We start from the raw sequence: 14863 nt of genomic DNA on the forward strand, positions 1-14863 counted from the left end.
TATCTGCAGTAATAATAACCTAAATTCCATTTAGTGTTCATTTGAGCAGTCAGGATAAAGTCATTTCTTATTATCTCCCCACTGTGTAAAAAACAGCTTGAAGGTAGGAAGTCAGCAAGCATTTTCACCAAAAAGTAATTATTGTAAGTGACATTTTTACTGCTGGCATGCCATAAGGCGAACTGCGCATTTGGAAGGACAAGTTGCTAAAACAAAATGACAGGGTACTCTGTGACATTCCAACGAGAACCCAAACATGATTTCACTGCTGCTTGCTTTGATGCACCACTTTTCCCACTGTCCAAAGCTCGGGCTGCAGGTTTGTGCCAGCCCAGTCCACGTTGCCTCCTGAGGAGCTGGGGGAGTGGGAACATCCCACGGGAGCCGGGGCAGCCAGGGCTCTGCTCACTCCCAAATCAGCACATCAGTGGGCAAGATGAAAGCAGACAAATGTGGACAGGAGATTTCTCAGCAACCTCTTAAAAGAGCATTTGCTACTTCAGGGCTGCATTTACCTCCTCGTGCAGATGAGTTAATGGACAACAACAGGCCTGGCAGGTTGCCTGAGATCAAAGTGTCTCACACTGGGACTGGATTAGTTTCTGTTTCCCGATGATGAGGCTGCCCATTCTACCCAATTTGTAGAGCAAAACCTGGTGAATGCTGCCCTGAGAATCAGGGCCTGATCACACATAGCTGAGCAACATCCCCAGGACAGCCCTGGCACTCAGCTTCCCAGGGTGTGAGAATTTCAGGGGGAGATTTCTTCCCTCCAATCTTCTATTTGATTTTACCTTTAGCTATGTCTGCCTTTTCAGGGTCTTATCAGAGAATCACAGAATGATTTGGGTTGGGAGGGACCTTAAATCTCATCCAGTTCCACCCCCTGCCATGGGCAGGGACACCTCTCACTGTCCCAGGTTGCTCCAAGCCCTGTCCAACCTGGCCTTGGACAATTCCAGGGATGAGAAGAAATTAGCATTCTAAAGTTAATCTTTTAAAGCACCATAACAGCAACTCTCCTCACTAACAGTGGGTGCAGCACAAGCCTGAACTACGTAATAAAGCTGAACAGCACTTGTGGGAGAGCAGCGCAACACATCCCTCTTCTGACTAATTAAAGAAAATACGCGTGAAAGCGCCTTCTCCCAGGTAGTGCTTTTGGTGGATTTACTCTGAGTGAGTGAACCTTGCCTAGTCACAATTTACAAATTGATGTGGCTCATGAAAATATGATCCTCCCTACAGTTATAAACTCCCCCAGTTCTGTGTAGGGAGTGCACAAAGCTCCCTGCAGTTTGCATCTCTAATGATGTCAAATACGTAGGTTGGTGCAGTTAGAGTTGTGAGCGCTCGCTGGAGTTGCCACCACTCTGACTGTGGAGAATTTGTTTGTTTGTTTGCTTCATAAATGTTGTAACTTTGGGGAAAATGTTATTTTGGGTCTTGGCTCAGAGGGAAATTTTATGTGGATGGGGGGAGGGATCAAAGGAAAAACCCCTTTAGGAAAGTGTGCAGACGTATGTGTGTCTGCACGGAAAGGGGAGGAACCAGCTTTGGTTAACTCTGCAATTACTGGGGCAATATAAAAATAAAGGTTCCCACTCTGCATATATGTTAAGTGTCAGGAGGACATAAAACTGAATAATCAGGGTAGATGTTAGAATTACCTGAAAAAAACTGCTTTTGAGTCTTGCTGAAGGATTGCTGCAATTTAAGTTGCATTTTCAATCATTGTTTTAGCTTTGCACCTCTATTAAAAAATGTGTTTTCAGCTCTGGAAAGCAGAAGGAGCTGGAGAAACCAGATGAAGTTGAGAAAAGAGCACGTAAGATGGGATCTGGTGATAGACTCATGAGGAGAGATTTACAGCTGGATGTTTAAAACTTGGAGAAATTGGGCAACCAATTCTCCCTTCAACAAACCTGCAGCCACAAACACTTCTGAGTTTTAGAAATCCCATTGTTGTGCCCAAAGCTGCACCAAGACCAACTTTAAGGCTACAAAAAGTGAAACTATCAGACTTTTACTGAGTTAGGAGGAGAGGGGAGCACAGATTGTCTGGAATCCTGTGCAGGAAGATACAATGGAGTCAGTCAGTTCCAGTGAAATCTGTCCTGAGATCTGACTTTGGAGCAGACACACCAAGCCCTGACAACACCACCCCAGGAGAAAACCCTCAGAGGAGAAGAATTAAGGGACATTTTTGCAATGGCCTGGGGGGAAGATGAGGCCTCTGTAACCCTAAGCACTAATTTACAATAAAACACAAAATAAAATGGGGAAACTTAAGAATTTTTTAGCCAGATTTAGACACACAGTTGAAAACATCAGAGCAATGCCCAAGTCAGACCAACAGCCCCAAATTATCCTATGATTCTGTGATTCCTGAGCCAAAAGTGGGATCTTGGCATTGAAAAGTGAATTATGATTTTTTGGTTTTAGAGATGACTCTTAAGCAATAAAAAACCCTTTCTAAAAATAAACTATATTTTAAATGACGTGATTAATGGCAGAATCATGGCTGCTTTAAAAGACATTGCTCTACTCTGCCAACCTTTACTTAATATTCAGATTTTTCTGTGTTTCTGTAACTTAGCTAGAAATCAATATTTAGAAATAACTGCTAGAAAATATTTTCAATAACCTTATTATTAAACCAGCTTGTGTGCAGACGCTTTATTACGGATTTTCTGAATGCTAAAACAAATATGTCATGGAAGCAATCAATCAAGATGCCACAACCCCACAGTGTTATATTTTTAGTATAATCAAGACAAACGTGTGCACAATACCTTGTGGAAAACAGAGTGAGAGCCTCCACGAGGAGGTTCTGCTGCACTTTATGGTGCCTTTGTTGACTTGCTGACCTTGTGATTTGATGTGTTAAACCAACGTGCTTGAATGTGGCACCAATTTTATGGCTGTTTGCTGTCCTCCTGTGTCAGGAGCCTGAGTGTGAAGGTATTTCCACACCCTCCTCTGAGATTTGAACCTTGTGGCTGCTCTGGAACAGAGGCTGCAGCAGGATGCATATGTGCACTGTGCACTGCATTTAGAGAGATCTCCCCCACTAAACCATGTGGACATTCCCTTGCCACAGGCAATGTCCACATGGGATGGATCCCAGGCTAATGACTGCCCTCCCTCCTTATTTTCCTTCTTTTCCCTCCCTTCCTTCCTTCCTTCCTTCCTTCCTTCCTTCCTTCCTTCCTTCCTTCCTTCCTTCCTTCCTTCCTTCCTTCCTTCCTTCCTTCCTTCCTTCCTTCCTTCCTTCCTTCCTTCCTTCCTTCCTTCCTTCCTTCCTTCCTTCCTTCCTTCCTTCCTTCCTTCCTTCCTTCCTTCCTTCCTTCCTTCCTTCCTTCCTTCCTTCCTTCCTTCCTTCCTTCCTTCCTTCCTTCCTTCCTTCCTTCCTTCCTTCCTTCCTTCCTTCCTTCCTTCCTTCCTTCCTTCCTTCCCTCCCTCCCTCCCTCCCTCCCTCCCTCCCTCCCACAGTGACCCTGAGCAGTGCTGCACTCAAGACCCTCCTTTTTGGAGGAGTGCTGGGAAAGTGCTGAAACAAAATGACATTTACATTGCACGCAACAATATTATAAAAGCTATTAAGGTACATTATTTTACACATCCTCATAATCTCTCCATACTGCTTTACTTAATTTGTGATAAAATTGTTGAGAAAGGGTACTTAATGTAGGACAGTCAGTAAAAGTAATTTATCATCTTCCCGCTTCGGTGCTCACGTTATCAGCGAACTCATTTTCTGCATTCATCATGCAATCAGCCTATTATTTGCATATTAATCAGGCAGTGGACCATGAAAGAGCTGCATCCCAGCCAAATGCTGCACTATCTCAGGAGGAACACTCAGTAATTATCATACATCAGTGTTATGATGTGGTAATTGATTATAACATCTTTCTGTTGCCCCTGGGGAGTCCCACTGCTAACCCAGCTTCAGGCATTCTGTGCAGATTTTTCTCTGAAAATTAGAGAAACCATTGCTGTCCTTTTATTAATGTTTTTTACCTTTACAATAGACAGCTCTCTGAGCATTTCCAAGGTACTTTTGCCTGTTTCTTTCTTTTTATTTAATGAAACCTTCATTAGGGAAAACACCTGTCTTGGATCAAAAAAAGTAAAAAAACCCCAGCCAATCATCCTAATCAGTCCCCCCCAGAAAACCCAGTTGGGCTTGTTCATATTTGTCCTCTCTCTTTCAAGGTCTGGTGGCTTTTTAGGTGCTGGTGTTGCTTATATAATGCCCTTCCCCATCAAACACAACAAAATGTTGCAACTTCAATAGACAGTAATTGCAAAGTTCGTATAAAGGCAGTTAAGTTGCTTTATTTAGGTGCCAAATGAGAGGCTAATTTTGGTCCTCTCATAAAGGACAAATGAAACATCTGCCAGTTCAAACTTGCACTATTTTTAGGACCCGAGTTCCAGAGGGGTAAACCAGAGAAACAAACACTAACCACAGCTGTGGTTACACCGTGGTCAATCTCACACCTCCCCGGCGTGGGAGCCCTTCCCAGCAGCATCCCAGGAGCCCTTGGAAAGCAGCAGGAAAAGGGGAGATGGCTCTCAGAAGGAACCACCTCGTGCCAGAAAACAGAGAAGGATGCTTTGACAAGGGCATGGAGGGACAGAACAATGGGGGAATGGATTCCCATTGCCAGAGGGCAGGGAGAGAGGGGATACTGGGGAGGAACTCTTCCCTGTGAGGCTGCTGAGGCTCTGGCACAGGGAGCCCAGAGAAGCTGTGGCTGCCCCTGCATCCCTGGAAATGTTCCAGCTCAGGTTGGACAGGGCTTGGAGCAACCTGGGATAGGGAAAGTGTCCCTGCCATGGTAAGGGTGAGACTGGATGAGCTTAAAGGTCTATCCCAACCCAAACCATTCTGTGATTCTGTGACAAGTTGCCATCAGCAATATCTTTGACAAGTATAAATACTGAACATGTACTATCAGGCCTTTTTTACATTTCTTGTTGTAATTGTATTTTCTCCTTTCCTTGGCTTTTTAATTGGCTTTCTCTTTTCACTTTTATTTAAATTTGATCTCAAATCCACTTTGCTTTGTTTTCAATGCAAGTTGCATTTCTCACCAGATTTAAAATAATCACTGGATTCTTTCACATGCTGTTTCTCTGGAAGGTTGTTGGCAAGTTAAAAAACCCTACAACCCTACATGCATCAAATTATGTGAGACAAATTCCTAAGTTTCTCTCACACTCTAATGTAAAGGACGGGATGGAAGGTAACTTAGAAGACATTAATTTTCTGGTAATCTTCTGTTTTTTCATCTTGGGAATGATTTGCTATCAGGCAATATGTAACTCTATAATCAGAACAGGCTGTTTATTTCCCTGTTTCAGAGCTGCTGGGTGAAGAGGATTTCCATCCCCATTATAAGATGGAAATAACAACCCGCACATTTGGTGCTCACACATCTTTTTCCCAGTATTTTGGGAAGAAAATAGCCCATTATATGTTCTTTGAATTCAAAGCAAGGTAATTTTCATCCAGTGGAGGAGCATTTGGTAATTTGCTGAGCAGCAGTCAGGCTGTTGCCCAGGGAGGGCTGAGGGCACCATGGCCATCTCCATCCCACCGGTGGCCTGCAGCCCCCTTCCTTTTACCACCAGCAGCCAAAAGACCAACATGAACTTCTGCCAGCTGCCAGAATCTTCTATCCCCAGCAGAAAATCATCTGCTCCCTTTGGAGAAGCCTTTCCAAGCTCTTGTGCAGCTGCCAGCCCAGGGGGGACAGAGCCCGGCCGTGACAGCAGCTCCTGACCCCGCCTGGAGCTGCAGAGCCCTGGCCTCTCTGGGTGTCTGTGCTGCTCCACTCAGGCTGCAATTTGCCTTTCCAGCCTCTCAGCTCCTCCTTTTCCACCACCCCTCTGTGCTTTGCAGTTGGCAGCGGGGAGGGGGTGAGGGCCCCTCCCCAGGGGAGGCCGCGCGTCTCCGAATGCGCACGGAGAGGGGAAGGAAAATGCTGGTAATTAATGAAGTGGAGTAAAAAGTAATGAAATGAACAACAGTGGAATTTACAGAGCTAGACTACTCAATGGCCATGGTTTCTCTCCCTAACTACATCCCCTTTTTAGCAACTCTCATGCTAACTGCTACTCTGTGAACTACCTGAGAAGCCTGAGGCGATAATGGTTGGGAAAGTTTCTTTTTTTTCCACACAGCTTAAAAAAAAAATCTTCATTTATTAATTCTGCTCTTTGAAAATAAAGATTTTAAGGATAAGCCATTGCTGTGCCTGGCTCAGTGCTGCTGCAGAGCCACACTTGAACTCCTTGCTTGGGGATCTCACACTAAGGGGGAGTGAGTGTCAAGGACCCACATTCCCAAATTAACCACAGAAATAAAACCTAGCTGCAACCTGACTGGGTAACTTCTCCAAAACAAATGCTAGGAGTCCATAACTGCACTTAGGAGTGAATTAAATTTGCCTTCAGAATCCAGCACAGGTCTCCTCTTTGCGGTATTAACAGGAACATTGTAATTGAATCACAAGGAGTATCAGCCTAGAAAACAGTGTTCACTCCCTGATTTTGTGTTTTATTTTAGCCCTTCTAAAAGCCCTTTAGCCCTTTTCACAGCAAATATGTGACCACAGTGAGAACGGAGTAATCTTTTGCAAATTTAATCACTGGGTGGTTCCATGGACAAAGAAGAATACAACCAGCAGAGGAATTTCTCCACAAATACTGACTATTTGCAAACATCACTGATGGCAAAGGAGCAGGGCTGTGGGAGGCAGCCTGGGCAGGACAGGCCTCAGCAGGAAGCAGGAAAGCCCAGCTGATGGCCAGGAATCAGAGCCAATGTTGTGCTCAGAATCAACTCGAGGCACTGACTTCATGCTGCATTCCCAGGTCTCACTGAGGTGCTCTGACAGCAATTCTCCTGGTTTTATTGATACCAGAAAGGCTGCCAGGCAGCTTTTCATGGTCCAAATGTCAGGGAAGTGGCACAGAAGATGATCACACACGTGACAGACAGACTACAACAGCTGCCCTTATGAGGAGCCAGCTGATACCCTATGGTTTGAAATCAACACAGCCACAGACAACAGCTCCCGAGCCCAATCCCAAACCACACAAAAAAATGTGGAAACTTCACCAGGATGTGCCAGGGTGCTCCAGGGATAAGCACGAAGGTAACTCTTTGGCTGATGTAGTAGTTCAGCTCTGAACTTTAAAATCACATTTGCACCTAGCACAAAAGGCCACAAGTTTCCCAAGTCCAAGACTCAGCAACTGGTCATCAAACACAAAACATCTCTGCAAGGAATTCCAGCAGTCGGCTGTCTGAGCCATGTGATCTCCCTTCTCTTCCATTTCACAGACTACATTAACCACAAACATTTCATGTCATACATTTTTATTAACCTGGAATGCCAGCAAATGACTGCAAAACCATTTCTCTCCCCCTCTTTTTTTTTTTTGCTTCAACAACAAAAACCAGCTCCAATTTGGGAAGGTCTGTCAACTTCACTGCACCAATCACTGGTGATGTCACAGTGAAAAGATTCAGCTCTCCCTGTGCTAATCCCAACTGTGCTCTGGAGCACCATTGCACAGCTCTGCCCACCCAAACAAACCAGAACAATGCAAGAAAAGATGATAAAACACAGGGAGATGGGGGTAAGGGCTTCTCCTTTGGCACCACAAGGCTACTGAGCTGTTCCCAGAAGTGCATCAGGATGGTGTTCTCAAATTGGGCTGAAACATGCTCTCTCCCTACTTTGTTTCTCCCAGAGCAGCCAACATGACAGAATTCTCCTGGTATTAGGAAAATGGGAACATCCACCCAGCACACAGTTAACTACCTGCCCACTCAGCAGCTTCTGTACTGGCCAATGTTACAGGAATCTGTAGTACATAAATGAAAATACAGTGGATACCTGGCTCTGCCATCACACCCCGATCTCTCTGTTGATATCATCCTGAGGTTTTTCTGATTTGTGTCCCCAAGGGATGATAAGAAGTAATCTCCCCGTTGTTGCAAATGCTTTATTTTGAAAAGAAAGCTTTTATGCATATTTTAGTTGATCTAAATACAGTAGATCTCGGGTTTTTAAATCACCAGATAATACGCAATTATCTCAAGCTAGATTCTGATTTTGAAACAAGCTCTAATTAGCTCCCCATTTTATGCTGCTATAATCCTTTCTTCAACTCCCATGAGTGTTACTATTGCTAAGCAGCATGAGGTTAGGAATGATGGATGATACCCAGAAAGGAAGACAAACAAAAGGGAAATTCAAAATCCCCTGAGATCACCCGCAGCTGTATCGGCAAATGAAGATTTCCACATTAGGTCATAAGACGACCCTTACAGAAACACACACCAAAAAGGCACGTCTTCTTCCCACTGAGTATTTGCAAGCCTTTAATGTAGTATAGAGAGAGTATATGTCCTTCACAGAGGATAAAGAAAGAAGTGAATGTAAAAATTCAGCTTTCCTGTGAGCAGCCACGGACGGAACCAACAGCACCAAAAAGGAAACTCTGTCTCAATCTCCTATAGATACGCAGCACAAACCCCCAAAATAAAACCAACTAATAAAAGCTGTGCACAGTACAAGTATTTAGAGAAATATCTGAGCCTTCTCCTGGCACATGGCAACTGTTCAAACCCACCCTGGCTCCCATCAGCAGTAATGCAACTAAATAAGGGCCAAATTCATCAGGAAAAAATGCTGATGCAGTTGGGTGACACTAATTCAACTTTTTTTTCCATGTGATTTGGTCCATGCTTTTGACACATAAATCATTAAAAAGGCAGATTTACCCAAGGGCATTAGAGCATTTAGGTGGAAAGAAATACACAGAAAAAATGTTAGAAAAGGCACAGCAATACTATTTTTGACCACCTAGGGTACAGACACCATTTTTGTAGAAAACATGTTCCCTGAAACTTGCACAAAATTACCAAGCCTTGAGGAAAGCTCACAGGGAGAAAATACAGGTATATACCTGGCTGTCATTTTGGTATAGGCTGTTTTTTATAAAATCCATGAGTTTGGTTTCCAAAGAAGAAAACCAAGCTTGGCTTCCCTTTACTATCTCAACATATATATAAATATATAAAAAATATATATATTTATCCATTCACTATATGAAATACTAATGGGCCCATCTGTCTACACATAAAATGGAAAATTACTAGACAAAAGGTGAGATTTTCATGAATGAGGTGTTAATCAAAACTTCGTGATCCAGAAGTGTAACTAACAGGGCCAGAAATCCAGAAAATCTTGCTGGGTTGATAGAATAGAGCCAAAGAGTAATGAAAATACTCCCAGCTAATAAAAGTTTGAGTCGTTACTATGCATGTTGACACTCTGTACACTGAAGACCTTCTTGGCAAAGCACTCAGGAGCCACTGAGTGTATTAGTTTAATTTCACTTTTTTCCCTTCATGCATTCAACAAGTTCCCAGCCAATTATATTACATGGAAAAGGCTCCAGACCTCTCCTCGTTTCAAAATTGTTCTGATTAATTTCTGTTTTAAAATTACAAGTATGCAACCTTCTCTGCCTTGATTTTCCTGGGAAATGTCTCAGAAGACCAGAAAATTGGAGCTGTCTCTCTCTCTCTCTCTTTTTTTTTTTTTTCCTTCCTGCCCTGGAGTGATGGATCTTTCACAAATGCATAATTATTATTACCTTTTCCAAACTGTTTGCTGCATTTTTAATTACAGAACAGCTGCTAATAAAAGGAAATTACCAAACTGCCCTTCCTCATTCAAATAACTTGGTTTTTGCTCTTTTGTTCTGCCTGGTGTCACAACCTTCCTTATTCCTTCACACAGAGAAAGGCACCAAGAAAAGAACATTTTGTACAACAATTCTATTTTTAATCCTCTGAGAGGAGGTAGAAAAGGGCATGAGCCCATTTGCTCATTTTTAAGTCGGCTTTAAGGAATGAAGGAGGACAATCATCAATAACATGATTTTATTAGCTGATAGGAACGTGTCACCTCACAAAATATTAGCTCAAGGGCAGGAACTGACAAACAACACTGGGAGTGTGGGAGGGAACAAAATATCCCAGCAGCAAAACTGAACTTCCTGAAGGAAATCACTTTCAGCTCCCAGCCATCCCCCCGGGAATCCAGAGGGTGGTTGGATTTTAATACTATGGGCTTGTCGTTCCATCTTTTATAATTAGAGCTAGTCATAAATATGAAGATTAGCAATAACAATGCAGCATCTCCCAGCTCCTCTGATTTCAAATTCCCCCTAAAATGGCTACAATTAATTACTCATATTTTCCACGCCGTCTCAGGCGTTTGTAACTGTGACACTCTTGCACGGCATTGATGCCACAAAAAAAGTACTCAATGGCATGTTTTTAATGAACCATCACAGGAAATTTCCATGTTCCCTAAATGCTTGGCTATAAGTAACAATAGCCCTATGATTGCAAATAATTTTCTCCCATTTTGGTTTTGTTTTCATGGCTTGTTTTTACTGGGGGCATTTTTTTTCCCTTTCTTTTATGTATTTATTTTCAACTGTTCTCCTTAAGAAAAACGTGGACTGAATATCATCACGAATTTTCTTCTAGTAAAATCTTTTAGAATGCAAAATAGTTTCCCCAGTAGAGAGAAAAAAACACTTTAGCTGGGATATTTAGAGTAAAGCCAGAGAGCTGCAGAAAAAAAGGAGTTTTTCAGAATAGCAGAAAGGTGGAAGAAGAGCACAACCCCTCCCTGTCTGTGTCCTGAAATGCAGCAGTTCTCCAGCACAGGGCACTGGCTGTAAGCACAGAGCAGGGCACGGGTATTTTTCTGGAGTGTTTTACGTCAGTGAAGCATTCATTGGTAAGAGGCTGTGTGGGTAGAGTTTGGTATCTAACAGCAGGAACACAGCTGTTCTCTCCTGTCCCAGCCTCCCTCCTATCCTGTGACCATCTCTAAAGCCTTCAGCCACTCACTTCCCTGACACTCAGCTTTGCTGCATCTGCTTTTTAGTTTATTTTTATTTTTTGAAAATGAAAAAAAGAAAAAATAAGGTCAGCTGGGAATATTTAATGAAGCTTGAAACAGACGTAACGTGGTCTGTTCCCCACCTTTGGATTAACAAAGCAGATTTTGTGCAAAGGAGAGTGGAAAAAAACCTACCAGCAAGTGAGGCAGCTGGAGTATGTGGATCACATTACAAACCAAGGGCTTGTTTTACAGCCATTGTCACATGTCACATTGATAAGCTGAACTATGGCAAAAAAAACCCCTTACTGAGCCAATGATCTCTAAGATCAGACAGTCTCTTTACCTAATATATGCAGCTAAATATGTGTGCTCCCTACATCTGCCATAGCAACAAGGAGAGAAGGAGGAATTAACTGCATTAATAAAAAAAACTGAAGGGACTCCTGTATGATACAACAAAATGTGAGAAACCTCTCAGCATCAAAGCAAACGCAACAAAAGCACAGAGAATTATTTCAGAGCAAATCATTGAAACCAGCTGATTACCTGAGCTTGCACATCCCTGCTGTAGGGAATCCTGTAATGATGTCACAGAGTGAAGGACTAGATAAGAGAGGAGAGGAAAATCAGGGAACAATAAAAGGAGATGCCAAACCACAAACTAAACAGTAAGCAGGCTCAACAAATAGCAAAGTGCTGATCTCGGCAAGGGCTCGCTGCTCAGTTAACTCATGGCACAGAAAGGTGCACCCAGGCCAGGCTCCAGCCTGGCTTTTCTGGGTCAATAGGTACTGGGGGAAGAGACAGCCACAATAAAAGTGTCATTGCAACCCAGCATTCCCCCTTTAAAGCTCAGTTTTCCAGCTCACCTCCTGAGACAGCAATCGATATTCTCCCTGGAACAATCCAAATCCCCTGTGCAACCCTAGGAAACAGCGCACAACATTTTCCAGCTCTTTGGCCAAAATTTTTGGGGTTGTGTGTCATATTCATGCCTAGATAATATCACCCTAATGAGGAACTTGATAACTGCTGCTTATCAATTACACATAAACGTTCATAAACATTCCCAGCACGTTCCCTTAGGGACTGGCCGGGCTGCCAGGGTGGGATGGTGCCACTTCCATAACACCTGGACCAGCACTAGTGCAAGGCTGGCTTACTGCAAATTAAAAAAAAAACAAAAAACCCAGAAAATAGAAAAAGAAAAAAAAAACCTCTCCTCCTCCTCAACTCAAACAACATAGTGGAATTTTAATTACCTTGTCCTTGTTGCTGCCCTTGTGCAGGCAGGACACACTGTCCCAGCTCACCATTCAACCAGAGCTGCATACGAATAAATGGTTCTCGGCCTTTTTGGGTCAATTTGCTCCATGGCTTTGGCCTGGAGAGCATGTCACTGACACTTCCTTGGGACAGCCCCAATACCTGAAGTGAAGCAACCAAGAATGGCATGTTAACACACTGGCAGTGGAAACGGGGGGAATTTAAATCATTTTGGTTTCCTTTACTCTATCGCTCAAATTGTTTGTATATGGACAATTATAAAAGCTGTAAAAATTGGACAATTATAAAAACTGCATTCTGTGGATACTTGGATGGAAATGCTTTTTTTCCTGCCGTGTTGCCTTTTGAAGGATGGTGGGTTTTTCCTGTAGGATCTGGGTGGCAGCAGCCTGGTGAGGGATTTGCATGCTTTTCATATTTTGTGTCAAACAGTTTCATCAGTTTTAACAGGAAAAACACCGAGTCCAGGCACACACAGGCAGATGAAACAGGCAATGACTGGCATGTATTTTGTTCTCAAACAAAAATAATTGGGACTTTTGAGACTAGGCCTATATTTGGTTGATTTTTGGGGGATGAATTATAACGATGTGTGTTTTCACCTGTAGCAGCAGCTGCTCCACATAAGTAAATATTTAAGAATACAGCTGAATGCAGGGGGGAGGGGGGAGAATTTCAGACAGGCAGAATGCAATTACTTGCCTGGTATTCAGCACTGGTACAAGAGTTAAAAATCATACTTAATGAAAGCTGCCATGCGATCTTTAATGACCCCGAGAGGTCAGACTTTTCATTTTACATCTTAGTGAGAAGGTAATAGTGCGATGCCAGCTCCTATTACACTTTTATATTGATTCAATTCTTTATAGGAAGAAGAAACAACAAATGTCCAGCACTTTTTACAGCCTGGGAGGGGTTTTCTGGTGTTTAGGGACCCTCAAAAATCCCACGTGCTCAGTGCTTAGGGCTCACAACGTGAGAACTTCAGGGAGCCTTATCTGTAATCAAACATTGCTCTAAAACATCTCAGAGCACCAGGTATTAGAAATAACTTTGAATTCTTGACTTCAGACTAAGGAGAGTTAGGGGATTTTCCATGTGTTTGTTTTAATGCCCTTGTGCACATTTCCAAATAATAACGACAAAGGAAAAGTGCTCTTGTGTCCTTAATCTTCACTTATAACAAAGTTAAGACTCTCCAGTCATGACAATGGTATTACTCAAATATTCCACGAATTCATTACATTAAGCATGAAATATTGAGTCTCAGCAACGTTTGCTTCAGCTTTCAAGTTTTCTAAACTCGGGGCCCCATTCCTAAATCCAAGTGGCTGAAGCCAAACCCTGTAGAAAAACCCTTGCAATTCCTACCACACAGGGAACTAACACTTTGTGAGTTTTGAAACACTTCACACACAGAGCAAAACCATTTTTCCATAGGACCCCTCTGGCTCTGCACCTGTGTAAGGAGCAGAGGGCACAATCACAACACTGGTGAAACAAGAGAGAACCACTTCTTTACCTTTTCCCCAAAGATCCTTTGGCAGATGCCATTCTTTGCTAGCTTTTCCTTGACCTGCCGCGTTAGCTCTATGGTATCCACCTCCTGGTACATATAAATCTCATACTGCTCGGGTGTCAGTGGAGGAACCGAAGGTTTGGATGGCTTGGACAAGGACACGATAGGGGATGAAGGGAGGGGGCTATTCTGTGGTGTCTCACTGCGACTCGCCCCAGTCATGCTCAATTCAGAACTCTGCGAGTACGGAGATTCCACGTTTGGCCACTCTTTCCAATACTCGGAAGAAGACGGTCCTTGGAGCTGGCTACGATCTGGCCTAGTCTGATTGCTGACCTTTTCTTTTCCACCACTGGCTTCCTCAACTTTTATATCTTCAGGAAGAGCTGCATTTCTTCTCTCATGCTGCACAGTATTCCACCAATGGTCCTTCCAAACACCACCACGTCCCAACTCATTTTTAACATGCCTCAACATACCCTGGGCAGAATCACTTATTCCATGAAGCTCTAAAACAGGTGCCTCCTGAGGCTCCTTTTTGAGCCCAGAGAGGTTCTGCAATGCAGAGATACTGGAATCAGTGACAGATGAATGTTTCTTCAGGGATATGGCCAAAGGAGAATAGCTGGAAACCGAAGACATTGCAGGTGTAGACACTAGTTTGGGGGACAGGATAGAAATGTCAGCTTGAGATAGAGGTGGTGTTTTTAAGGCAGGTTCAAGGGCAGCCTGCTGTGCCTCCATTTCCCGTCGGGCTTGTTGCAGAATGGATCGAATTGCATCATCAGAATTGCCACTGCTAGAGGCAGAAGGTGGCTGAGCCGGCTCAGCTATGAAAAACAACCAAAAGACTAAATGCAACAGAGGAAAATGCTTTATATTCAACATGTGCTACTGTAAACATTTCCCTGACAGGGAAAAAAAAAAAAAAAAACCAAAACGGGGCTGAAATACATTTCTGGATGGGAGGGAGGAGTTTTCACTAAGCAGAGATTTGCACTTTTCAAAATAATGTAAGATTTCCAAAGTTCTTCACTGGAAAATACTGAGAGTTGCCAAAGTGCTGGATGTTTGCACGCACAGACTCGGCTGCACAAGT

The 14863-nt window shown here is 43.2% G+C and overlaps 1 protein-coding gene across 13 annotated transcripts in view; it reads right to left on the bottom strand.

The window, feature by feature from the left end:
* Nucleotides 1-14863, bottom strand: part of CUX1 (cut like homeobox 1) — a 307940-nt gene that overhangs the window by 54035 nt on the left and 239042 nt on the right. For 7 of the 13 annotated variants that reach the window (XM_064394617.1, XM_064394612.1, XM_064394610.1 and 4 more), the window contains 3 exons: nt 13768-14594; nt 12221-12386; nt 11505-11561 (listed from right to left, as the gene is read on the bottom strand). The exons of 4 other annotated variants lie outside the window; for them this stretch is intronic. In XM_064394617.1, coding sequence (XP_064250687.1) covers nt 11505-11561; nt 12221-12386; nt 13768-14594 — 1050 coding nt within the window. The remainder of the gene's footprint in view (nt 1-11504; nt 11562-12220; nt 12387-13767; nt 14595-14863) is intronic. 2 more of the 13 variants (XM_064394611.1, XM_064394623.1) reach the window with 1 other exon arrangement.

Source organism: Passer domesticus, chromosome 19 (genome assembly GCF_036417665.1).
Source record: "Passer domesticus isolate bPasDom1 chromosome 19, bPasDom1.hap1, whole genome shotgun sequence".
NCBI lineage: Eukaryota > Metazoa > Chordata > Aves > Passeriformes > Passeridae > Passer > Passer domesticus.